General features: G+C 42.3%; 1 protein-coding gene across 1 annotated transcript in view; it reads right to left on the bottom strand.

Moving 5' to 3' along the window:
- Window positions 1–14,581: 14,581 nt before the first annotated feature.
- The window catches only part of LOC126151896 (uncharacterized), a 279,605-nt gene continuing 267,668 nt past the window's right edge, over window positions 14,582–26,518 (bottom strand). Inside the window, exon 13 of the mRNA XM_049915972.1 lies at window positions 14,582–14,672. Within this exon, the coding sequence (XP_049771929.1) occupies window positions 14,582–14,672 (91 nt within the window). The remainder of the gene's footprint in view (window positions 14,673–26,518) is intronic.

Genomic DNA, 26,518 nt, shown 5'->3' with positions numbered 1-26,518 from the left:
TCCACTCTTGCAGGCATACATTCAATCAAGAGCTGGAAGGTTTCTTTGGGAATGGCAGCCCATTCTTCACAGAGTGCTACACTGAGGAAAGGTATCGATGTCAGCCAGTGAGATCTGGCATAAAATCGGTGTTCCAAAACACCCCAAAGGTGTTCTATAGGATTCAGGTCAGGACTATGCGCAGGTCAGTCCATTACAGGGATGTTATTGTCGTGTAACCACTCTGCCACAGGCCGTGCATTATAAACAGGTGCTTGATTGTGTTGAAAGATGCAATCGCCATCCCTGAATTGCTCTTCAACAGTGGGAAGAAAGAAGGTGCTTAAAACATGGTGTGATAGTGCCACGCAAAACAAGGGGTGCAAACCCCCTCCATGAAAAACACGACCACACCATAACTCCACCACCTCCAAATTTTACTGTTGGCACCACACCACTCTGGCAGATGCCATTCACCGGGTTTTCACCATACCCACAACCTGCCATTGGACTGCTACATTGTGTACCGTGATTCATCACTCCACAAAACATTTATCCACTGTTCAATCGTCCAAAGTTTACAGTCTCCTTGCGCCAAGCGAGGCATCGGTTGGTATTTACCGGCATAATGTGTGGCTTAAGAGCAGTTGCTCAACAATGAAATCCAAGTTTTCTCACCTAACTGTCATAGTACCTGCAGTGGATCCTGATGCAGTTTGGAATTCCTGTGTGGTAGTCTGAATAGATGTCTGCCTATTACACATTACAACCCTCTTCAGCTGTTGGTGGTCTCTGTCAATCAACAGACGAGGTTGGCCTGTACGCTTTTGCACTGTACGTGTCCCTTCACATTTCCAATTCACTATCACATTGGAAATATTGGACCTAGCGATGCTTAGGAGTGTGGGAACCTTGTGTACAGACGTATGGTACAAGTGACACCCAATCAGATGTATGGTACAAGTGACATCCAATCACCTGACCATGTTCAAAGTCTGTGTGTTCCCCAGAGTGCCCCATTCTGCTCTCTCACAATGTCTAAAGACTACTGAGGTCGCCGATACGGACTGCCTGGCAGTAGGTGGCAGCACAATGCACCTAATATGAAAAACATATGTTTTGGGGGGTGTCCGGATACTTTTGATCACATAGTGTATGACCCCCACAATAAAAATATTGTATTTGCAGTGCTACAAACTTCCTGGCAGTTCTTACATTGAAATAAGCTTACTTTTTAAAGGAACACAGAACTTTTTATTTGTTCCATTTGCTTATTGCTGGTAACATATACTTATTATTATTGCTTTTGCTGTCAAACTGCCGCTCCATTTTGTTACATGAAATACTAATTCTGTGCTTTGTTACATTAAATATAAATTATGTGAGAGGCTCTGCACTGGCTCTGCTTATGGTACCTTTGTACCGCTCAACTGACAAGTGGGACAATACAAACACTATTTTAATATGTTAGTGTTGTGATTTTGGCATGGTTTCATGTATTTCTTTTTATTGTGTGACATGGAATGCTGTACACACTCACTTGAAATTGGAATGGCAGCTGTAATTATGTGTATGAGTGTGATTGCATTTGTGATTTGTAATAATGCCCTCCTAAAATTTCAAGAGATTTGTATGTAACACATATTTCTTTTTATGAACCTCAGTTCATAACTGATGTATAGTTTCTTTCCAGTTGCTTGAAAATGTGGAATCTTCTAATATATAAAGAGCCATGAGTGGTACTTACCATTTACCATCTTTAATAGCCGAAAGCAATGTTGACAGAAATCTCACACTGCCGAGTGAGTTACATCAATTATTACAGCAGATATTACTCAACTTTTCTACAAATTCAACTGGGATAATTTTTACTGTAATTAACAAGATTGAACAATCTCTATGAACTTGCAGCATACTCCAGGTAAAAACATGTCCACAACTTGTTTTATAATTGAAATACATGATTGTAGCTCCATCATAAGTAGCATAAGTGGAGCCTAGCTTAATGAGCACCTCCCACAATGTGCAATTCGCATAATAAATTAAAAAATAAATAAATAAATAAATAAATAAAAAGAGAGGACTGGCTTAATGAGCGATGTTTTGTATACTGAGTGATGAGAATTTAGTGTGACATCATCAGCCAATTTAGTGTGATGTCGCAAGCCGTTCTTGTGTGGTGGGGGAACGTTGAACAATATGAACACCTTACACTGTTAGCAGTGGCATATGAACAGTGTCTTTAGTATATAATGCAGTCTGGGTTTAGTGCTCTTTCTGCTATCATCTTAGTGCAGCTTGTGATCACACATTTTTCTAAACTTGAGTCCACACAGTGTTTTCCTGTGTGCAAATTTTAATAACTTTCATAGAAATGTCCCCAAAGATGAAACTGCAAGAAGATGACCATAAGAGAAAGAAAGTGTCCTTAGAAATGAAACATAAAAAAACTTCCCAGCTGCTTGTAGATTCTGAGGGTTTTCTGCCGCAACAGGTTTTTAATTGTGACAAGACAGTTCTATTCTGGAAAAGGATGACAAAGCATACCTTCATAACAGCAGAGGAGAACGCATTGCCCAGTCACAAGCCACCTGTCCAGTGTGAGATGGTCCTTATATCTCACACTGCTATTCTGTGCCAATGCAAGCCATGATTTGGAAATTAAACTGTTGGCTGTTTACTATTCAGAAACTCCACAAGCCTTCAAGAAGCACAAAGTCCCAAAGAGCAGGTTAAATATGAAGTACATATTATATGAAGGGCTTATTTCAATAGTGGTACAAGTCCATTTTTGTTCATATTGAGATACAGAGTCCTAAAGTTCAATGAGCGCTGAAAAATCTGCACTTGACATACCAGAAATATTCAAGCATATGGCTTCTTGCTAGAGATGAACCTTTCTTTACGTTTATTTGGATCATTAGTTTCAGAAGCATTATAGGCAGAAAAGTGGAGGTAATGGACTTATACCACTACTGAAATAAGCCCTTCATATTTACATATATATAATTTTATCTGAATAAATAATATGAATAAGATAAAACTTCTGGACTTTTTCTGCATGGAACGCATCATATTTTACATTAATTTATATGGGAAACATTGTTTCGTGTAACAAGCATTTCGTACTATGAGTAAGATTCTGGAACAAAGTATGCTCACTATGTGAGGTTCCACTGTATCTTTTTTCAATTTTGTTTCTTGATGGTGACTGTTTTCTGATAGCTGTGACCATTTTCAAACCATCTGTATCATAAGTGTGACACTACAGGTGACAGCCTGTGTACAAAAACTGCCCCTGCAGTGTGGATCGAAGTGGCACTATGGCTGACTCAACTACAGTAAACAGATTACACAGGACAGACATTAGAATTCTCTAATGCACGTCCTAGTTGTCTATTTACTGTTGTTCAGTCGGCCATAGTGCTCCTCCAAACGTCACTGCAGGAGCAGTTTTTGTACATAGGCTATCATCATTGTCACAATTGTGATACATATGGTTTGAAAATGGACACAGGTGTCTGAAACTAGCTAACATCAGGAAATAACTACAACTTATGATGGAACTACAACCAGTTATTTCAATTGTGTTCTCTGTTACATGACAATTTGTGTCCAGTCAGACAATTAATGCCTTTACAAATGGAGAAATAATGGTCAAAACAATTCCACATTTGTGTACAATACATAAATTATAATTGTAGTGGACAGATGGATCAGGGCAGTATTCACTATTTGCATTAATGTGGATAACATCATCCAAAATTGTGTTTTGATGGCTTGAAGCAATCCTGACAACATTACCTGATATTTTGTTCAGGCATATAGTGGTAGCATTATTAAGTCCTTCCCATTTAGGGATAGTAATGCTCATCCCCATAGATCTCTGTTATTGACTGACAGGACAGAAAAAATGGATATCTCATATGTCATTTCAGTATGCTCCTTGGGCTTAAATTCTCCTGTTTATGTCTGGGATTTGCCTGGATGCCATACTACAGGTAGACCAACCCATTTCACCACTCTTACAAAGAAAATATCACTCATCAGTAATCAGACTGTATTCATATCACATAGCATAGTAGTAGTAGTAGCAGTATTAGTAGAAGAAGAATGAGAAAACAGACACAGTTTGTTTGTACATGTCACAACAACTTATTCCACTGCAGAAGAACACAGTCATTTATCCATAAAAGAGGAAGCTTCATTTCTGTACTGAAAAACTATGGATTTTGTAGTGACAACAAACACATGAACTCCTTGTAGAAATATGACTGTTATCAGTGAACAAAAAAATTTAAATAAAAATGGAACTGGCCATTTCACCACTCTTACAAAGAAAATATCACTCATCAATAATCAGACTGTATTCATACCACATAGCATAGTAGTAGTAGTAGCAGTATTAGTAGAAGAAGAATGAGAAAACAGACACAGTTTGTTTGTACATGTCACAACAACTTATTCCACTGCAGAAGAACGCAGTCATTTATCCATAAAAGAGGAAGCTTCACTTCTGTACTGAACAACTACGGATTTTGTAGTGACAACAAACACATGAACTCCTTGTAGAAATATGACTGTTATCAGTGAACAAAAATATTTAAATAAAAATGGAACTGGCATTTCTTCTGAATGTGAGGATATGTCACATTTCTTGAGTAATTTGAGGTTTATAGAATCCACATGTTCATTGCTCATCAGCTTCAGTTGACTGAAAATTATCTACATCTACATATATACTACGCAAGCCAATATACAGTTCATGATGGACAGTACATTGTACTACTGCTAGTGATACACTTTCCTGTTCCACTCACAAATGGAATGAGGGAAAAATGACAATCTCTGTTTCCTATGAGCTCTAATTTCTCTTATCTTGTCTTCACATAAGATTTATGTTGGTGGTAGCAGGATTATTCTGCAGACCACCTAGCATAGCACTTCCGTGCATAGAGGCGGAGCGGAAAGGAAGCGTGGGGGGGATGAGAACTGCACATGCACGGCAGAAGAGAGCGGATAAACAAATTCCATGTTGCTGAACTGCATTGCTACAGACAACAGTCAAGATCGTTTGCCTGCAGTACATTCTATTATATGTACAAATCTATGACAGGAATAATAATAATTAAAACCAATTTCGATCAATCGTCATGAGAGAAATACGGGGTTATTACAAATGATTGAAGCGATTTCACATCTCTACAATAACTTTATTATTTGAGATATTTTCACAATGCTTTGCACACACATACAAAAACTCAAAAAGTTTTTTTAGGCATTCACAAATGTTCGATATGTGCCCCTTTAGTGATTCGGCAGACATTAAGCCGATAATCAAGTTCCTCCCACACTCAGCGCAGCATGTCCCCATCAATGAGTTCGAAAGCATCGTTGATGCGAGCTCGCAGTTCTGGCACGTTTCTTGGTAGAGGAGGTTTAAACACAGAATCTTTCACATAACCCCACAGAAAGAAATCGCATGGGGTTAAGTCAGGAGAGCGTGGAGGCCATGACATGAATTGCTGATCATGATCTCCACCACGACCGATCCATCGGTTTTCCAATCTCCTGTTTAAGAAATGCCAAACACCATGATAGAAGTGCGGTGGAGCACCATCCTGTTGAAAGATGAAGTCGGCGCTGTCGGTCTCCAGTTGTGGCATGAGCCAATTTTCCAGCATGTCCAGATACACGTGTCCTGTATGTTTTTTTCGCAGAAGAAAAAGGGGCCATAAATTTTAAACCGTGAGATTGCACAAAACACGTTAACTTTTGGTGAATTGCGAATTTGCTGCACGAATGCGTGAGGATTCTCTACCGCCCAGATTTGCACATTGTGTCTGTTCACTTCACCATTAAGAAAAAATGTTGCTTCATCACTGAAAACAAGTTTCGCACTGAACGCATCCTGTTCCATGAGCTGTTGCAACCGCGCCGAAAATTCAAAGCGTTTGACTTTGTCATCGGGTGTCAGGGCTTGTAGGAATTGTAAACGGTAAGGCTTCTGCTTTAGCCTTTTCTGTAAGATTTTCCAAACCGTCAGCTGTGGTACGTTTAGCTCCCTGCTTGCTTTATTCGTCGACTTCCGCGGGCTACGCGTGAAACTTGCCCGCACGCGTTCAACCATTTCTTCGCTCACTGCAGGCCGACCCGTTGATTTCCCCTTACAGAGGCATCCAGAAGCTTTAAACTGCGCATACCATCGCCGAATGGAGTTAGCAGTTGGTGGAACTTTGTTGAACTTCGTCCTGAAGTGTCGTTGCACTGTTATGACTGACTGATGTGAGTGCAATTTCAAGCACGACATACGCTTTCTCGGCTCCTGTCGCCATTTTGTCTCACTGCACTCTCGAGCGCTCTGGCGGCAGAAACCTGAAGTGCAGCTTCAGCCGAACAAAACTTTATGAGTTTTTTTACGTATCTGTAGTGTGTTGTGACCATATGTCAATGAATGGAGCTACAGTGAATTTATGAAATCGCTTCAATCATTTGTAATAGCCCTGTATTAATTCACATTGTGACGACATTGCATCCACTGTTCCACAGATTTACTCTGCATGATGTTGGGAGACAGAACAGCTGACACAGCTTTGTGAAGACGTGAAGCACAATTTTTACCAAAATGACAATTGTCTAACAATAAGGTGACTGAAACTGCATGAAATAATTAACATTTATTGTGATTGGAAGTGCACTATAAGTAAAAAATTTAATACAAATGTGTGTAAGGTGTGTATGTGTTTAACTATAGTTAAGTGTAATCACTGCATGTGAAAAAGAATTAACGGTAGAAAAGACTAATGTGAAAGACTATAATAAAAATTGTCAGTAAGTTGTCATACTTTTCGTTGTTAACAGGCATAGCATGTTTGATATCATTGGGAGGGACCGCATTTATAATCCACTGAACAAGCAAACAATTAACCATCATCTGCGAATAACTTGATGGAATGCTGACCGACATCGAAAACCGCCATTATCTCAACAAGTAACAGTTACTGACATTTGATGGCCTTATCCAGTTCATGCCTTGAAAATGAAAGAGGTTTACATGTGGAAATATCGGACTTCTGACAAATTCATCCGACTGCATGTTATGAAAGCAAACAGCATGATGGGAGAAGCTTAACTTCTCCTTGGGCAATATTTTGAACGTTATGGTCTGCATAGCTAAAAGGATGTTGCTGTTGTTGTGGTCTTCAGTGCAGAGACTAGTTTGATGCAGCTCTCCATACTACTCTATCCTGTGCAAGCTGCTTCATCTCCCAGTACCTACTGCAACCAACACCCTTCTGAATCTCCTTAGTGTATCCATCTCTTGGTCTTCCTCCACGCTGCCCTCCAATACTAAATTGATGATCCCTTGATGCCTCAGAACATGTCCTACCAACCGATCCCTTCTTCTAGTCAAGTTGTGCCACAAATTTCTCTACCCCCCCCCCCCCCCCCGCCCTAATTCTATTCAGTACCTCCTCATTAGTTATGTGAAATATCCATCTAATTCCAGCATTCTTCTGTAGCACCACATTTCGAAAGCTTCTATTCTCCTCTTGTCTAAACTATTTATCATCCACGTTTCACTTCCATACATGGATACCCATACAAATACTTTCAGAAACGACTTCCTGACACTTAAATCTATACTCGATGTTAATAAATTTCTCTTCTTCATAAACGCTTTCCTTGCCATTACAGTCTATATTTTATATCCACTCTACTTTGATCATCATCAGTTGTTTTGCTCCCCAAATAGCAAAACTCATTTACTACTTTAAAGTGTCTCATTTCCTAATGTCATTACCTCAGCATCACCCGATTTAATTCGACTACATTCTATTATCCTCATTTTGCCTTTGTTGATGTTCATCTTATATCCCCCTTTCAAGGCACTGTCCATTCCGTTCAACTGCTCTTCCAGGTCCTTTGCTGTCTCTGACAGAATTACAATGTCACCGACAAACCTCAAAGTTTTTATTTCTTCTCCATGGATTTTAATTCCTACTTCAAATTTTTCTTTTGTTTCCTTTACTGCTTGCTCAATATACATATTGAATAACATCGGGGATAGGCTACAACCCTGTCTCACTCCATTCCCAACCACTGCTTCCCTTTCATGCTCCTCGACTCTTATAACTGCCTTCTGGTTTCTGTACAAATTGTAAATAGCCTTTAGCTCCCTGTATTTTACCCCTGCCACCTTCAGAATTTGAAAGAGAGTATTCCAGTCAACATTGTCAAAAGCTTTCTCTAAGTCTACAAATGCTAGAAACGTAGGTTTGCCTTTCCTTAGTCTTTCCTCTAAGATAAGTCGTAAGGTCAGTATTGCCTCGCGTGTTCCAACATTTCTACGGAATCCAAACTGATCTTCCCTGAGGTCGGCTTCTACCAGTTTTTCCATTCGTCTGTAAAGAATTCGCGTTAGTATTTTGCAGCTGTGACTTATTAAACTGATAGTTCGGTAATTTTCACATCTGTCAACACCTGCTTTCTTTGGGATTGAAATTATTCTATTCTTCTTGAAGTCTGAGGGTATTTCGCCTGTCTCATACATCTTGCTCACCATTTTGTCAGGACTGGCTCTCCCAAGACTGTCAGTAGTTCTAATGGAATGTTGTCTACTCCCGGGGCCTTGTTTCGACTCAGGTCTTTCAGTGCTCTGTCAAACTCTTCACGCAGTATCTTATCTCCCATTTCGTCTTCATCTACATCCTCTTCCATTTCCATAATACTGTTCTCAAGTACATCGCCCTTGTATAGACCCTCTATATACTCCTTCCATCTTTCTGCTTTCCCTTCTTTGCTTAGAACTGGGTTTCCATATGAGCTCTTGATATTCATACAAATGGGTCTCTTTTCTCCAAAGGTCTCTTTAATTTTCCTGTAGGCAGTATCTATCTTGCCCCTATTGAGATAAGCCTCTACATCCTTACGTTTGTCCTCTAGCCATCCCTACTTAGCCATTTTGCATTTCCTGTCGATCTCATTTTTGAGACATTTGTACTCCTTTTTGCCTGTTTCATTTGCTGAATTTTTATATTTTCTCCTTTCATCAATTAAATTCAATATTTCTTCTGTCACCCAACGATTTCTACTAGCCCTCGTGTTTTTAGCTACTTGACCCTCTGCTGCCTTCACTACTTCATCCCTCAGAGCTACCCATTCTTCTTCTAGTGTATTTCTTTCCCCCATTCCTGTCAATTGTTCCCTTATGCTCTCCCTGAAACTCTGTACAACCTCTGGTTCTTTCAGTTTATCCAGGTCCCATCTCCTTAAATTCCCACCTTTTTGCAGTTTTAATCTACAGTTCATAACCAATAGATTGTGGTCAGAGTCCACATCTGCCCCTGGAAATGTCTTACAATTTAAAACCTGGTTCCTAAATCTCTGTCTTACCATTATATAATCTATCTGATACCAACTAGTATCTCCAGGATTCTTCCATGTATATAACCTTCTTTTATGATTCTTGAACTAAGTGTCAGCTATGATTAAGTTATGCTCTGTGCAAAATTCTTGAACCAGTTGACACACACGTTTTAAACCACAAGTCTTTAAAACTAAGAAATATTGTTATTTTGTTACAAAGTCTATATCGTAATACCATTGTCACTTCTATCTGAGTCAGTTTGTGAACAATCTGTTGTAAATTTATGATGATATGTTCAAGGTTTATATCCATTATCACTTCCCTGTCAAATTCTTCTTTCTGAAGGTTTTCAGTATGCTGCACAGACAGTGCGCACACTACAGGTGAAATGTCTATTGCCTCATTATCTATTGTCTCATGCACAAGCAATTTACTGTATGTTATCTTGAATGTTTTGTTTTTTCTCCCACATAGCCTTAAAACCTTTTGTCCAAATTAATTTTATGGGACTACACTAAGAGTGACATGGGAGTAAATGCGAAACTATGTGACCCCATTCATGTACAAGGAAGTTGTACGTTCTGTCACGTGACTTGTATAAATTAACGAGCTGCAGGAGATTGGCCAGAGTCTGCTTTATACGGTGCTTAATATTTTTATTTTTCACCTGGGGAAAAACATCCGCTTTTCTAGTGTTTGTACTTGGTGTTTTCTGTGTAACAGTTGAATTATAATTGGCAATGACAGACTTCGAAGCAAAGGTATGGCAAGTATAGTGAATTACATCACAAAATGGCAGCGTTCATTTCCAAATGGTAATCACTGCTGTTTTTCTTACACGTAAATATAAGTTTATTCACAGAAACAAAACCAAAAGAAAAGTCAGCATGCAGAATAATTATCCGAGAACCTATTCCTATGAGAACTTTAAAACTGCCAGTACCATCACTCATTTTCCAGTAGATTTTCTTTGAATGATTCTAATTGAGCCATGTTTCATCAAAGTAATACACTGCTGAACTACTTCCTTGTCGGGCATTCATCATTGACTTTACCACATCGCTGTTAAAACCATCCATTTGTGTTTCGGGTTTCTTGCGATTTCGATGCTTTCCAGGTGACATGAAACCAACTGTTTCTATGGTTCCTACAGCTCTGGCACTTTTGTTTACAATTCTTTTTACAGTTTTCTTGCCAACACCGCATGGTTCTGCAGTCGATTCTTGTGTTTTCAAATATCAACAGTAGGAGACCTGCTTTCAAATTCACATTTGAAAAAGTTATAAATGCGGTAAATAATCCACCTCGCCTGCATGTGAAGCAATTCACATATATTGCAGTCACCTGACTTGCGAAATTCTTGCTCTCTAGCTGTAACTCTGTGCTAGCCGCCCTGAAAGAGACTGAATATTATTGGCTGCCAGTGGAAAGTAGAGGGGGATGCGCAGAACGACTGAAAATTGGGCCGCATTCTTACATGATGCAAGCTTTACTTTTTTGATCAAACCCACTGATAACACATTAGCAAATCACGACCTCAATATCTTCCTTTTAAGTGATCTTGTGAAGATCCCAAGCACTCAAGCAGTAGTCTTACAAGTGTTTTGTACATTATCTCCTGTACAAGTAAGTTACACTTTCCAAGAATTCTCCCAATAAATAGGAGTCAATCATTTGCCTTTTCTATCACTGACATGATATGCTTGTTTCATTTCAGGTTTCTTTGCAATATTGGACCTAGACATGTAATTGACATGCCTGTGTCAAGTAGCACACCATTAATACAGTATTCGAGTATATACAATTGTTTTTACTACTCATCTACATTAAATTTCTTTTTTCACATTTAGGGAAAACTGCCTTGTACTATACAAAATAGAAATTCTATCCAAGTCATCCTGTATCCTCCCATAGTCACTTAGAGATGACACTCTCCTGTACATTACAGTATCATCAGCAACCAGTCGCAGATTGCTGCCCATGCTATCTGTCAGATCATTCATGTTGTGATCTAAATAGAAAAGAACAGTCTTCAGTATATCATTCTGTACCTGAAAGTGTATAATCACATGTATGACAGCAGAGAAAATTAAATTTTGTCTTCACATAATGCATTTGTCTCATCTGAATTAATAATATGAGTGTAGACCAGATGTGGCTTGAATTCAAAGAAATAGTATCGCCAGCAATTGAGAGGTTTATACCAAATAAACTAACAAACGACGGAGCTGATCCTCCTTGGTACACAAAACGGGTTAGAACACTGTTGCAGACACAACGAAACATACATGTCAAATTTTAACAGACGCAAAATCCCCAAGATTGGCTATCCTTTACAGAAGCTCGAAATTTAGCGTGAAGTTCAATGCGAGACGCCTATAACAGTTTCCACAACGAAACTTTGTTTTGAAACCTAGCAGAAAATCCAAAGAGATTCTGGTCGTATGTGAAGTATGTTAGCGGCAAGAAACAATGCCTTCTCAGCATGATAACAGTGGAGCTACTATCGAAGACAATGCTGCCAAAGCAGATTTACTAAGCACAGCCTTCTGAAATGCCTTCACAAAAGAAGACGAAGTAAATATTCCAGAAATCGAATCGAGAACAGCTGCCAACATGAGTAAAGTAGAAGTAAATATCCTCGTAATAGGGAAGCAACTCAAATCACTTAATAAAAGCAAGTCTTCTGGTCCAGACTGTATACCAATTAGGTTCCTTTCGGAGTATGCTGATGCATTAGCTCCATACCTAACAATCATATACAACCGTTCACTTGACGAAAGATCCATACCCAAAGACTGGAAAGTTGCACAGGTCACACCAATATTCAAGAAAGGTAGTAGAAGTAATCCACTAAATTACAGGCCCATATCATTAATGTCGATATGCAGCAAGATTTTGGAACATATATTGTCTTCGAACATTATGAATTACCTCGAAGGAAACGGTCTATTGACACACAGTCAACATGGGTTTAGAAAACATTGTTCCTGTGAAGCACAACTAGCTCTTTATTCACATGAAGTGCTGAGTCTATTGACAAGGGATTTCAGATCGATTTCGTATTCCTGGATTTCCGGAAGTCTTTTGACACTGTACCACACAAGTGGCTCGTAATGAAATTGTGTGCTTATGGAAAATTGTCTCAGTTATGTGACTGGATTTGCGATTTCCTGTCAGAGAGGTCACAGTTCGTAGTAATTAACGGAAAGGCATCGAGTAAAACAGAACTGATTTCAGGCGTCCCCCAAGGTAGTGTCATAGGTCCTTTGCTGTTCCTTATCTATACAAATGATTTGGGAGACAATCTGAGCAGCTGTCTTCAGTTGTTTGCAGATGACGCTGTCGTTTATCGACTAATAAAGTCACCAGAAGTTCAAAACAAATTGCAAAACAATTTAGAAGAAATATCGGAATGGTGCAAAAAGTGGCAGTTAACCTTAAATAACGAAAAGTGTGAGGCCATCTCGTTAAAACTTCAGCTACACGATAAATCACTCTAATCTAAAAGTCGTAAATTCAACTAAACACCTAGGTATTACAATTACAAACAACTTAAATTGGAAATAACACACAGAAAATGTTGTGGGGAAGGCTAACCAAAGGCTGTGTTTTATTGACGGGACACTTAGAAAATGTAACAAACCTACTAAGGAGACTGCTTACTCTACGCTTGTCCGTCCTCTTATAGAATACTGCTGCGCGGTGTGTGATCCTTACCAGATAGAACTGACAGAGTACATCAAAAAAGTTCAAAGAAAGGCAGCGCGTTTTGTATTATCGCGAAATATGGAAGAGATTGTCACAGAAATGATACAGGATTTGGGCTGGAAATCATTAAAAGAAAGGCGTTTTTCGTTGAGATGGAATCTTCTCATGAAATTCCGATCACCAACTTTCTCCTCCGAATGCGAATATATTTTTTTGACACCGACCTACATAGGACAGAACGATCACCACGATAAAATAAGGGAAATCAGAGCTCTTATGGCAAGATATAGGTGTTCATTCTTTATGCGCGCTATACGAGATTGGAATAATACAGAATTGCGAAGGTGGTTCAATGAACCCTCTGCCAGGCACTTAAACGTGATTTGCAGAGTATCCGTGTACATGTAGATTATGTTTCAAATGTAGAAATAAAACATTACTTTCTTCTCTTCTTGTTTTACCTTTATTGAGAACAAATATAAAACAAAAATTGCAAAAATTGTACACTAATAAAAATGCAAGTGCTTATTAAGAATATCTTAGCAATAAAGTCACAACATCAATTTCACAAAATATTATATGAATTTCTGTAGAAATGAGACTGTATATGTGGAATATAAAGCTTAGATAAAAATCAAGTTGTGAAAGCAAAATATCTAATTGCATTACAAAACTTATGATGAACAAACATAAAAAGGATTCACTCTTGTAACAATGGAGCTACATGTAGCAAAGCTTCTAGAATATATGAAACAATAAATTGTATTAAAATACTAATGTAGCTGTGAATAATTCTACATACAGTCCTGCCAAGGACAATAGTGTATCTGCAAATTTTCTTTTGCATGTTATATCAATTAAATGGATGATTGTAAGAGTCAAGAGGAAAGTACATATGAAGTCAAATTAAAACACAACTGTCTGCTGGAAGACATTTTTTCTACTAATATATTAGTTTTTTAAAAAGTAAATACAATAAAATTCTTTGAATCATTTCCATTAAATATGTAAACATTCAATTAGAACAAATTATAGAAAAACTATGCATTCAAATTCATTTAGGATCTATTTATTGAAATGAAATTAATATTAAATAATTTAGGAACTGAAGTGCTTCAGAACTACAGTTGAGGGCAATATTTCAGATTTCTCCATGGAATAATTTATATGCCAGAATAACAATGGGCACATTAAACAAAATTATCAACTAGACTTAAAGTGTGTATAAATTAAATAATTAAAATATTTAAGAAGTTGAGCACTGGCATTCAGTCAAAATTAATATAATGTAGGTAACTGACACAGATGGGTTACCTGAGAAGACAGAAATGCCAACTTACCAACATTTACAATATGTAGATTTTTATTTTAATAAACAAAAATAATTAACACACATTAAAACCAACAAAGTAACTAGATAACAGCAGCAGCACCAGTCACATTTTTACTTTTCATTCACAAAAGGAAAAGACAGTTCTCACATTGCTTGCTGTAGATGATGTTCCCGAGTGGAAAATTATTTTAGTATCTATTCATAAAAAACATATTTCCACCATCAACATAGCCATAAAAAGGTTGTTCTGGATATGCTGTTCGACGATAAATGTGTGGTCTGCAACAAAATGAAGATAAGAACTATGTGACAAGTGACTTTTCTCTCTCACACACACACACACACACACACACACACACACCATTTGTCCAAAAAGTTTAGAGACTAATTTTATTCCCCTCATGTACGTGAGATCAGTGCAGTAATTATATTGTTAAGTGGTGGATGTGAGGCTATAGTGTGACAACACTGTTGTGTCACAAATCACAATGAAGCAAAATCTGAAAAGAAAAGTGTGTGCAAAGTTTGTCCCATGCACCTCGATTCTCAAACAAAATTAACGATGTGTGAACAGTTGCCGTGAATTAACTGGAATAAAATCATCATGGGTGGCAAGACTTGGTGTTATCAATATGAATCTACCACATAATGACAATATAAGAATTCAAATGATATGTCAATGGCTTGACAACATAACTGGTATTCATGTCAATTGAACGTTGCAACAGAGGAAGACATTTTTGACAATTTCATTTGGTTGTACAAACCCTCTTAACTTTTCTTTATTTTTTTATTAATCCAGCTTTGCAGCTTTTTGGACTGATGGGATGTATAAAATAACTTGTGTCACTATATTTTACCTTCTAAGCCATTCCAAAGTGTTTCAGAATTAAAAGAATTTTCAAGCACTGACAGATGTAACAACTTGCCAGTAAAGGACCAACAAGGAGCAGAGAGTACGAGTGCTTGTTGAAATAAACTGAGCAAATGACTGCCAATGTTAAATGGCTATTTAGAAATTGTGCAGTTTGCCACTGAAACATCAGTTACTTTCTCCTAATGGTCAGTTCATCTGTGTATAGTTGTAGTTATGTTTAGACATTTTAGAGGCCTACATTATTTTTATAATATAACTTTTTACAGTAAAACAGTTACAAGCGCAAAACATTTTATTTACTGTACTACATTTTTAAGGGTTTTTGGTGGTGGTGGTGGTGGTTGTTGGGATGTTTACGGGGGACTAAACAGCTAAGGTCATCAGTCCCCCATTCCAAAAACAGGCGAGACATAAATGCACGAAGCAGGTAAAACCCCAAGGGGAAGGAGACTCCCCCCAGGCCCTAAAAGAACACAAATGCGGTAACGAACACTACAGACACGAAGAATACAGATGAACACCAGACAAAGAGAAACAGAAGAAAAGAAGACGGCCGGAGACTGGTTGACCGACCACGACTACAAAAAAGGGAAAGAGTCAACCAACTGACTACACACTAAAATCTGCAACCAAATTCGAGAGACTCGAGGACAAGAGACACACAAAGGGAAAGGAGCAGGACATCCCTAAATGGAACCATAAAAAGGACTACCACGGATAAAATGTAAAACGTCATCAGCCACGGAGGCATTGTCGCTTAAAACCAAAGGCAAAGTTCCCGGGAGATTAAAAGACTGCTGGAGGGTGCGCAGTCAGGGACACTCCAATAAAATGTGGGCGACCGTCAGCCGGGACCCACACCGACACAAGGGGGGATCCTCCTGATGCAAAAGATGGCCATGCGTCAGGTATGTATGGCCAATGCGGAGCCGACACAGGATAACAGAGTCCCTGCGAGACGACCGCAGGGAGGAGCGCCACACATCGGTCGTCTCCTTGACAGCCCGCAGTTTATGAGGCGCTGTCATGCCTCGCCACTCGGCAGACCACATCCCAAGCACCTTACGACGCAACACCAGCTGCTGATCGCGAGCCGTGAGGCCGATTTCCAAAGCTGGGGTGTCGATCGCCCCTTTGGGCAGCCTGTCAACACGTTCGTTCCCTGGGATGGCAACATGACCTGGCGGCCAAACCAAGACCACCGAACGACCAGAACGGGCAATGGCGGAAACAGACTCCTGAATAGAGGACACCAGAGGAGAAGAGGGATAGCAGCGGTCGATGGCCTGAAGGCTGCTCAGGGAGTCACTGCAGATGACGATGGACCTACCTGAGCAGAAACGCATATGCTCAAGAGCGCACAATATGGCCACCAGCTCTGCAGTAAAAATACTGCAGCCAGCCGGCAAGGAGCGCTGCTCAACATGGGCAGCGTGAGCGAAAGCGTAGGCAGTGCGACCATCAACCAGGGAACCATCAGTGTAGACAATCTCAGTCCGAAAATGAGGCGAGGAGCGCAAGAAAACGGCGACGGAGGGACGGCCGGGACAAACACTAGGGAGGTGTAGGTGCACGGACCCGGAAGGGAGGCAGAAGAGGGAATGACCCCAGTTCTGACAGCAGAGACTGGACGCGGACAGCTACGGAAAGCCCAGACCTAGGTCGCCGTTCGGGCAGATGGAGGACCATGGCAGGGAAAAGCAGGCGATGATTGGGATGGCCCGGCAAGCAATGCACGTGGACAGCATAGTCGGCGAGCAGTCGATCGCGGCGAATCCGCAGCGGGGGAACCCCGGCCTCCACCAGTAGACTATCCACGGGGCTGGTACGAAAAGCGCCAGTTGCAAGCCGAACCCCACAGTGGTGTATGGGGTCTAACAACTTCAACACTGAGGGTGATGCAGACCCATAGGCCAGGCTCCCATAATCAAGCCGGGACTGCACAAGGGCTCTGTACAATCGCAGCAGCATGCAGCGATCTGCACCCGAAGACGTATGGCTAAGGCAGCGGAGGGCGTTGAGGTGCCGCCAGCATTTTCGCTTCAGCTGAGTAATATGAGGAACCCATGTGAGCCGGGCATCAAACACGAGTCCCAAGAAGCGGCAAGTGTCCACCACTTCACTTCAAGCAGGTGGCCGTCGAGGTAAAGTTCAGGATGAGGGTGGACCGTCTGACGCCTGCAGAAGTGCATAACTCGAGTCTTGGCTGCAGAGAACTGAAAACCATGAGTCAGAGCCCACGATGCTGCCTTGCGAACGGCGACTTGCAGCCTGCGTTCGGTGACTCCCGTAGTCGTGGAGCTAAATGAGATGCAGAAGTCGTCGGCATACAAAGAAGGAGACACCGACAACCCCACGGCTGCAGCCAGACCATTAATGGCCACTAGAAATAAGGAGACGCTCAACACCGAGCCCTGCGGGACCCCATTTTCCTGTATATAAGATGAACTAGAGGCGGCACCGACTTGCACCCGGAAAGAGCGCCGCAATAAAAAGGTTTGAAAAAAAGCCGGGAGCCGACCACGAAGACCCCACTCATACAACGTGGCGAGGATGTGATGCCTCCATGTGGTGTCATACGCCTTCCGCAGATCGAAAAATACAGCAACGAGATGCTGACGTCGGGCAAAGGCCATACGGATAGCAGATTCCAGCCGCACCAAATTGTCCGTGGCAGACCGGCCCCGACGGAAGCCACCCTGGGATGGAGCGAGGAGACCGCGCGACTCAAGGACCCAACACAAACGCCGCCCCAACCATACGTTCGAGCAATTTGCACAAAACGTTGGTGAGGGTAATGGGACGATAGCTGTCCACCGCCAGTGGGTCCGCACCGGGCTTCAAGATGGGGACAATAACACCCTCTCGCCATTGCGACGGGAACACACCCTCGCTCCAAATGCGGTTAAAGATGGTGAGGATGTGCCTCTGGCAGTCCCTGGAGAGATGCTTCAGCATCTGTGCGTGGATGCAGTCCGGTCCTGGTGCTGTATCAGGGCAATCGGCGAGGGCAGCGAGGAATTCCCTCTCGCTGAAAGGAGCATTGTATGTTACAGAACGACGCGTGTGGAATGATAACGGCGTCTGCTCAGCTCGCTCCTTTAGAGAGCGAAAGGCGGGGGAATAAGTTGCAGTCGCAGAGCTCTTAGCAAAGTGTGCAGCAAGGTGTTCAGCAATGGCGGCAGTGTCCGTGCAGACAGCGCCATCCAAGGAGATCCCAGGGACACCCATAGGGGTCTGGTGTCCATAAATCCGCCGTATCCGGGACCACACGAGCAAGGGGGAGACACGGGATCCCAAGGATGAGACATACCGCTCCCAGCATTCCTGCTTACGCCGTGTAATAAGACAACGGGCGAAGGCACGGAGCCTCTTAAAGGCGATGAGAGTCTCGAGAGACGGGTGCCGCCTATGACGCTGGAGGGCCCGCCTACGGTCGCGAATAGCCTCAGCAATCTCCGGCGACCACCAGGGTACAGCCTTCCTCTGAGGGAGTCCAGAAGAGCGGGGGATGGCAGCCTCGGCCGCCGAAATGATTGACGTGGTGAAGACACGGACCACCTCGTCAATGTCACCCTGTGGGGGAGACTCAACGGTTGCCGCGGAAGTAAAACTCGGCCAGTCAGCCCTGTGGAGAGCCCAGCGGGGCAGGCGTCCAGAAGAATGACACTGGGGCAGTGACAAATAGATGGGAAAATGGTCACTACCACACAGGTCAGGATGCACCCTCCAGTGGAGGGATGGGACAAGTCCAGGACTGCAAAGGGAGAGATCGATGGCCGAGAACGAGCCATGGGCCACACTGAAATGCGTGGGAGCACCGGTGTTCAAGAGGCTAAGGTCGAGCTGAGCCAACAAATGCTCCACGGCCCGACCGCGGTCATCGGAGACAGTCCCACCCCACAGAGGGTTGTGGGCATTGAAATCACCCAGAAGCAGCAATGGTGGCGGGAGTTGTGCCAGCAGCGCAGCCAAGACATGGCGGGGGAGCTCCCCATCTGGAGGAATGTAAACAGAGCAAACAGTAATAGCCGGCGAGAGCTCAACCCTGGCAACGACTGCCTCTAAAGGCGTCTGAAGGAGTACTGACGAGCTACAGACAGAGTGGTGAACAAAGAGGCAAACCCCACCCGACGCTCGGTGACAGGCAGCACGGTTCTTATAGTATCCCCGATAACCGCGAAGGGCGGGGGTCCGCATTGCAGGAAACCAAGTTTCCTGCAGAGCAATGCAGAGAACAGGGGAAACACTCAGAAGCATCTGGAGCTCAGGCAGGTGGCGGAAATAACCGCCACAGTTCCACTGGAGAATGGAAGCAGGAAGGGACTGGGAGGGCGTGAATGCGACTAAGAGGCAGATGGCGCCTCAGAGCCAACTGCCGCCACCGGGGGAGAGTCAGCTGTGTCCATAGGAAAGGCCCCCAAGGGTTCCGTGAGGGCGAGATCCGCAGCAGAGGCGAGGATCTCCACCTCATCCCCGGAGCCAGGACTATGTACAGCAGGCGGCACTGAAACCGCCGGAATGTCCTTCTTCTTGGACACATTCCGTTCCTTCTTCTCGCGTCGGCCCTTAGGGTGAGAGAGCTGGGAGAGCTTCTCTGAAGGAGCATCGGAGGCTGACGACGACGCAGAAGCCCTACGACCAGCAGGTGGCGGAACCTTCAGCCACTGGCTGACATCTGGCGGGGTAGGAGAAGAAATGGAGAAAGGGAGAGCCCCGAGGGACCCCTTCCGCGAGAGAGGAACCGGCAGAGGCAACGCCGGTGGAGAAGGAGGGGGAGGGATCGAGCCCCCCGGTTTTGGTGGAGATGTCACTCCCGAAGTAAGCGTGGGGGGAGCGACAGAAGAGGGTTTACCCCCAACGGCTAAGGGGGCAACAGAGGAAGGCTTGCCCCCAGACACGAGGGGGGCAGACAGAGATGCACGGCCCCGAGGGCCCACTGAAGGCGGCACAGATGAGGCGACAACCGTCGCTCGCGTGGGCGACGATAACGTGGCTGCAGCATAAGATGTTCGAATGGAAGCAGGATACAACGTTTCATATTTCAGTTTAGCCTCTCGATAAGTAAGCCGGTCCAGGGTCTTAAATTCCATTATCTTCCGCTCCTTATGAAGAACGGGGCAATCCGGCGAGAATGGAGAGTGGTGCTCCCCACATACAGGCGGAGGCGCACATGGAGAATCGGGATGAGAGGGGCGTCCGCAATCGCGACATGTAGCACTGGATGGGCAACGGGAGGACATATGCCCAAACTTCCAGCACTGGAAGCACTGCATTGGGGGAGGGACGTATGGCTTGACGTCGCAACGGTAAACCATCACCTTGACCTTCTCGGGCAAGACATCACCCTCGAAGGCCAAGATAAAGGCACCGGTGGCCACCCTGTTAGTCGTGGGTCCTCTATGTACACGACGGACAAAATGTACATCACGTCGTTCCAAGTCGGCTCTCAGCTCGTCATCGGATTCTAACAAGAGGTCACGATGGTAAATAATCCCCTGGACCATATTTAAGCTACTGTGGGGAGTGACGGTAACAGGGACGTCACCCAGCTTATCACACAAGAGCAACGCTCGGGACTGGGCTGGGGAGGATGTCTTGAGGAGGATGGATCCATTCCTTATTTTAGACAACCCCGCCACTTCCCCAAACTTATCCTCCAGGTGTTCCACAAAAAACAGAGGCTTCGTCGTGAGAAAGGAGTCACCATCAGTCCTGCTGCAGACAAGGTATTGCGGTACGTAAGGCTCTCGCTTGGCACTAGATCGGCGTCCCTCCCATGGCGCAGCCAACGAGGGGAACGACTGAGGGTCATATTGCGCAGCATCAAACTCAACTCTGCCTCGCTTAGAGACGCTGGTGGCCGTGCGACCACCAGCTTGGTGTGATTTATTGCGCTTCATTGCGCCACATCCGCCCAGATGCCACCTACTCTGAACGAGGGCTCTCCCCAAGGGCACCACCCAGCCAAAGCAACGGGTACCTGGCCGATATCCCGTTGCCCGGAGTCCCCGTGCCCCAGACAAGATGGGCACATACTCCTTGGCATGGAGGAAACAGCTCTGGCATCTGTAGTGCGATCCCTGCGTGGTCAGGGGGCTACCACCAAGAGGGTACATGACGACCCCACCACAACGGACTGGCTACCATGCTGGATTTTAGGTGTTGAAAGGGTCCACAGTTGTCGTGGGCGCTAAGAAGACTATTGCGCACAAGACGAGAAGGAGACAACCCAGAAGATGTTGGGTGTAATCCCCCCCCCACGACAATAGGTAACATGCAAGATGGTGGTGCATGATGGACCAATAGAAAAACACCACGTAAGGCGTCCTTCCCCAAATGGCATGCACTAACAACGGAAATCTGGAAAAAAAAAAGGAGGTCAAACCCAAGAGGGGACCATCACAGAAGGCCGAAACGTTTGAGACTCCTTTTAGTCGCCTCTTACGACAGGCAGGAATACCGCAGGCCTATTCTAAACCCCGAAGCTGCAGGGGGCAGGGTTTTTGGTGCATGACAAGATATATACAGAGTGAGTCACCTAACGTTACCGCTGGATATATTTCGTAAACCACATCAAATACTGACGAACCGATTCCACAGACCAAACGTAAGGAGAGGGGCTAGTGTAATTGTTTAATACAAACCATACAACAATGCACAGAAGTATGTTTTTTTAACACAAACCTACGTTTTTTTAAATGGAACCACGTTAGTTTTGTTAGCACATCTGAACATATAAACAAATACGTAATCAGTGCCGTTTGTTGCATTGTAAAATGTTAATTACATCCGGAGATATTGTAACCTAAAGTTGACGCTTGAGTACCACTCCTCCGCTGTTCGATCGTGTGTATCGGAGAGTACTGCAACATACATCGCGTTTCTACAGAATGATCTGCCAACATTGCTCGAAAATGTCCCACTGGAAATGCATCGACGTATGTGGTATCAGCATGATGGTGCACCTGCACATTCCGCAATTAACACTAGGCTGACCCTTGACAGGATGTTCGACGGGCGTTTCATAGGACGTGGAGGATGCACAAATTGGCCAGCCCGTTCTCCTGATCTTGCACCTCTGGACTTCTTTCTGTGGGGTACGCTAAAGGAGAATGTGTACCGTGATGTGCCTACAACCCCAGAGGATATGAAACAACGTATTGTGGCAGCCTGCGGCGACATTACACCAGATGTACTGTGGCTACATTCATTACGCCAGAGATTGCAATTGTGTGCAGCAAATGATGGCCACCACATTGAACATCTATTGGCCTGACATGTCGGGACACACTCTATTCCACTCCGTAATTGAAAATGGAAACCACATGTGTACGTGTACCTCACCCCTCATGGTAATGTACATGTGCGTCAGTGAAAAAGACCAATAAAAAGGTGTTAGCATGTGGACGAAATGTGCTGTTGCAGTCTCTTCTGTACCTAAGGTCCATCACCGTTCCCTTTGGATCCCTACGTAATTCTGTGCTCTCCGATACACACGATCGAACAGTGGAGGAGTGGTACTCAAGCGTCAACTTTAGGTTACAATATCTCCGGATGTAATTAACATTTTACAATGCAACAAACGGCACTGATTACGTATTTGTTTATATGTTCAGATGTGCTAACAAAACTAACGGGGTTCCATTTTAAAAAACGTAGGTTTGTGTTAAAAAACATACTTCCGTGCATTTTTGTATGGTTTGTATTAAACAATTACACTAGCCCCTCTCCTCACGTTCGGTCTGTGGAATCGGCTTGTCAGTATTTGATGTGGTTTACGAAATATATCCAGCGGTAACGTTAGGTGACTCACCCTGTATAGTACTTGTTCATTATAAAATAAGAATATGTGAATAATTAAAGATAAATTAATATAAGAAACTGAAAAATAATAGGTTAATAGCAAATAAAGTTAAAATATCAAAGTGAAAATATACTGGTGAGGTTCCAACAAATACGAGAGATTATTCATAGTCACTTTCTACAATTCCCTTTAAGTCAGTGTCTACAGAGTCATAATCATTTCCTTCTGTGGTATCTCTTGAAGAACATTCTTCCTGTGGTCCTGTACCATTGTATTCTGCATTTTAAAGTCTTCCTCGTCCCCTTTTTCGACAATATCCTCTTCTTTCTCCCCTCGCTCTTCTTACACCCATGGTAATTGCAGCTGTCTGGGAATGTGACAAATTGTTATAGAACTCATGATAAATGTGCAGGCATGTAGTTCTTCATTGCCTGAAAATTTTTCTGCTTTTCAAGTTTTGTTTTCACACTCTTATTGAAGGTATTGATGGGAGATCAACATTGGGTCTCATAAACTCCACTTTTTTAAACTCGAGATCATAGTTTAGTGAATACTTGAACTGCTTAGTGAATACCTGAACTACACTGTAAGAGAATTTTCTTTGCTGATTCAGAACCACCTGGTATTCCTCCACTGTATTTTGTTTCCTTCTATGTCTTTATTAATTTAATCCTTTGCTATGGCATCCATAGCTTTAATTGAAAGAAAGTTTTTTGTTTTCATTTTCATGATGGAAAACTTTCTGATGACCTGCTTCACTGCTTTCATTCTGTCTTGGAAACAAATAAATGTCTGAAGTGTTTCTTTGCCTCTTCTGAGAGACCAAATATTTATCACATTGCATACACACATAGCCAGGTTCAAAGACCTTATGATGTGTTGTGTCAATGTGCTATGTGCTGATTTTCCCTCTAGATGTACAAGCAGTATTTCAAAATATGTCCAATTTAAACAAGCATTAAATATGATTTATTCTTCTACCAAAATCTGTCTGAGTTATTGGTAAAGTGTCTCTTCCCTCCCTCAGTCTTGGCTCTACTGGTTGCAGTTCTCAATCTGACTGCAAACTGAATACACACTGCAGAATACACACCTATCCCCTATCTTGTCACCTATGATGCCAATCTTGAAGATAATAGTTTCTAGCCACCTTAACTTTCACTGTCTCTTCTTTTTACGTTTTGATCGATACGGCCAGTTTTGAATGGCACATATCCATTATTAGTAGCTATTTGTTTAACCACTTTACTTTCTCCTACGAGAGGTAGCTTTTTCTGTCTCACATTCAAGAATGAATGCCATCTTGGGATAAATCAGGTAGTACAGGTCACACAATAGTTTTACAGCTTTATTATAGTCATAACACATTTTTAGATTTGAACTACATTTGTGAGATGATACAGTCATTTATGTGGGATACTTTATTCCTAACTTTGCTGGTTTGGTAATGTCACTTATTTTCTTGCCCATGGTTTGTTGGTATATTTTCCTTTGCTTCTGCAATGTCCCATTTTTCATTCAACTTGGGTTCGAAAATATTAAAGTTTATTTAATAAAGAAAGTGCTGTCAAATGGCATAACCACATACTCAAACTCTTCTGCACTGTAAGCTGATCTTTATATCGACTGTTTATCAAATCATATTCTTTTTTCTATGAATCTCATATCAGTTTTACATTCACTATTAAGAGATGTAAAAATCCTAGATTTACTTGGGGGGAAGGGGGGGGGGGGGAGGGGAGGAGGAGGAGGCTGCAACTAGAAACTTGAGACGTATATTGATGACATGGCAATTATCTGTACAACTCAGAAAAAGGGAGGAACTTGAAAATAAAGCAGCCTTGAATATTGAAAACGTAAGTATTTACATACTACAAAACAATACTTTCATAAATCAGTGTAAAACAATGTATGTGCTATTTCCAATCCAACAGAGTGAAACTTATAATGTATATGTTATAATAAAATGACACAGTCCAGGAAATAAGCAGTACAAAATTGTTAAGAACTAATACTGATAACTATTTTATATGAGGGGAGACCAAAAGTACATACCGTATTTACTCGAATCTAAGCCGCACCTGAAAAATGAGACTCGAAATTCAAGGGGAGAGAAAAGTTTTAGGCCGCACCTCCAAATCGAAACATTGTTGGTCCATTGTAATATGAAACACAATTTAGGTCGAATGAATGACGATACAGCTACAGTAGTTTGGTTCGAGTCGTAAGCTTAGCAGTTAAGCTATACCAGGTAGCCATTGCTATGCGTCAGGCACTGCGTCCGTATTTATACGGGTACCCTTCCTTTATCACGTGCTTCGTCTGGTTTGAATTGATTGGTTATTTTTCTTTGATATGATAAGTGCCGTTCTCTTTGTTATAGGTGTTTACGTCACTCTAAGCTAAAAATGTATTACTATACTGTGTCATGCATTGTTTGTTGCGTTCTGTGTTTACGGCCTGTCGCCGCTCGCGGCATGGCTTGCTTTTGTGCATGCTACCACCGCTTACAATAAATAAAAAAAAGGGGGAGGAATCGTCTCATTAGCGAAACAATGGCAAGAGACTGCTATTTGTTGTTACTTACACTGCTGCTTTCTTTGATAATGATCAACAAGAACCAAATAATAGACTGCGTATGATAGGAGACCTTCTGAACGAGAGTTTAGTGAAAATTTTTACCCATTTGAAAATCTTTGCAGACGCCGCTTTAGTACATTACATTACGTTACATTACATTACATTCTGCACAGAAATTAGTCATCTTACATTTAAAAATCTAGTCAATTGCCTTGCTTCATTTCTGACTGTATCACTATTAGCCATAAGAATAACACGAATATAAACATGACATGATATATGTAATCTTCCGCGTTTGCTGTTGTCTCACTCCAGTTTCGTAGTTTATTAGGCAGATAGGATTTAAATGAGATAGCAGCAAACACAAAAGAATACATTGCAAAATGTTTATATTCGTATTATTCTTATGGTGAAGAGAATACCGCATGTGATTCACAATTCATAAAAGTTCCTATTAGCAACCATCTCTTCTCACAGGTAGGAAAAAATTCAGAACATAGAGTCAGCCATATTGACAAAAACCCCAAACAGTCTTGCCAGTTGGATTTTCGTAGTACATTGAAATGCTGCTACATTCGAAGATGAACAATACGGAATTTGTGTTTACTTCGTTGTTTCGTTGGATAATGTATCAAAATGCATTGGTCGAAACTCGGGGCGGAGAAAAAAGCTCGTCTTCCGCAGAGGTTTTGGCGCCAGTATTTATCTTTGTGCCTGCAAAGCATGCCTGTGTAGCACTACATATATTCGACGGCAGAAGTTAGTTGTGGCGGCACCTACCAACATTTTTCAGAACTTCCGCTTACGTTGCACTCGATTCTAAGCCGCATGCGGTTTTTTGGATTACAAAAACCAGAAAAA

The sequence above is a fragment of the Schistocerca cancellata genome, chromosome 2 (assembly GCF_023864275.1).
Source record: "Schistocerca cancellata isolate TAMUIC-IGC-003103 chromosome 2, iqSchCanc2.1, whole genome shotgun sequence".
Taxonomy (NCBI): Eukaryota; Metazoa; Arthropoda; class Insecta; order Orthoptera; family Acrididae; genus Schistocerca; species Schistocerca cancellata.
Note: the sequence above shows the minus strand (reverse complement) of the source record. Positions and strands in the feature narration are given on the sequence as shown.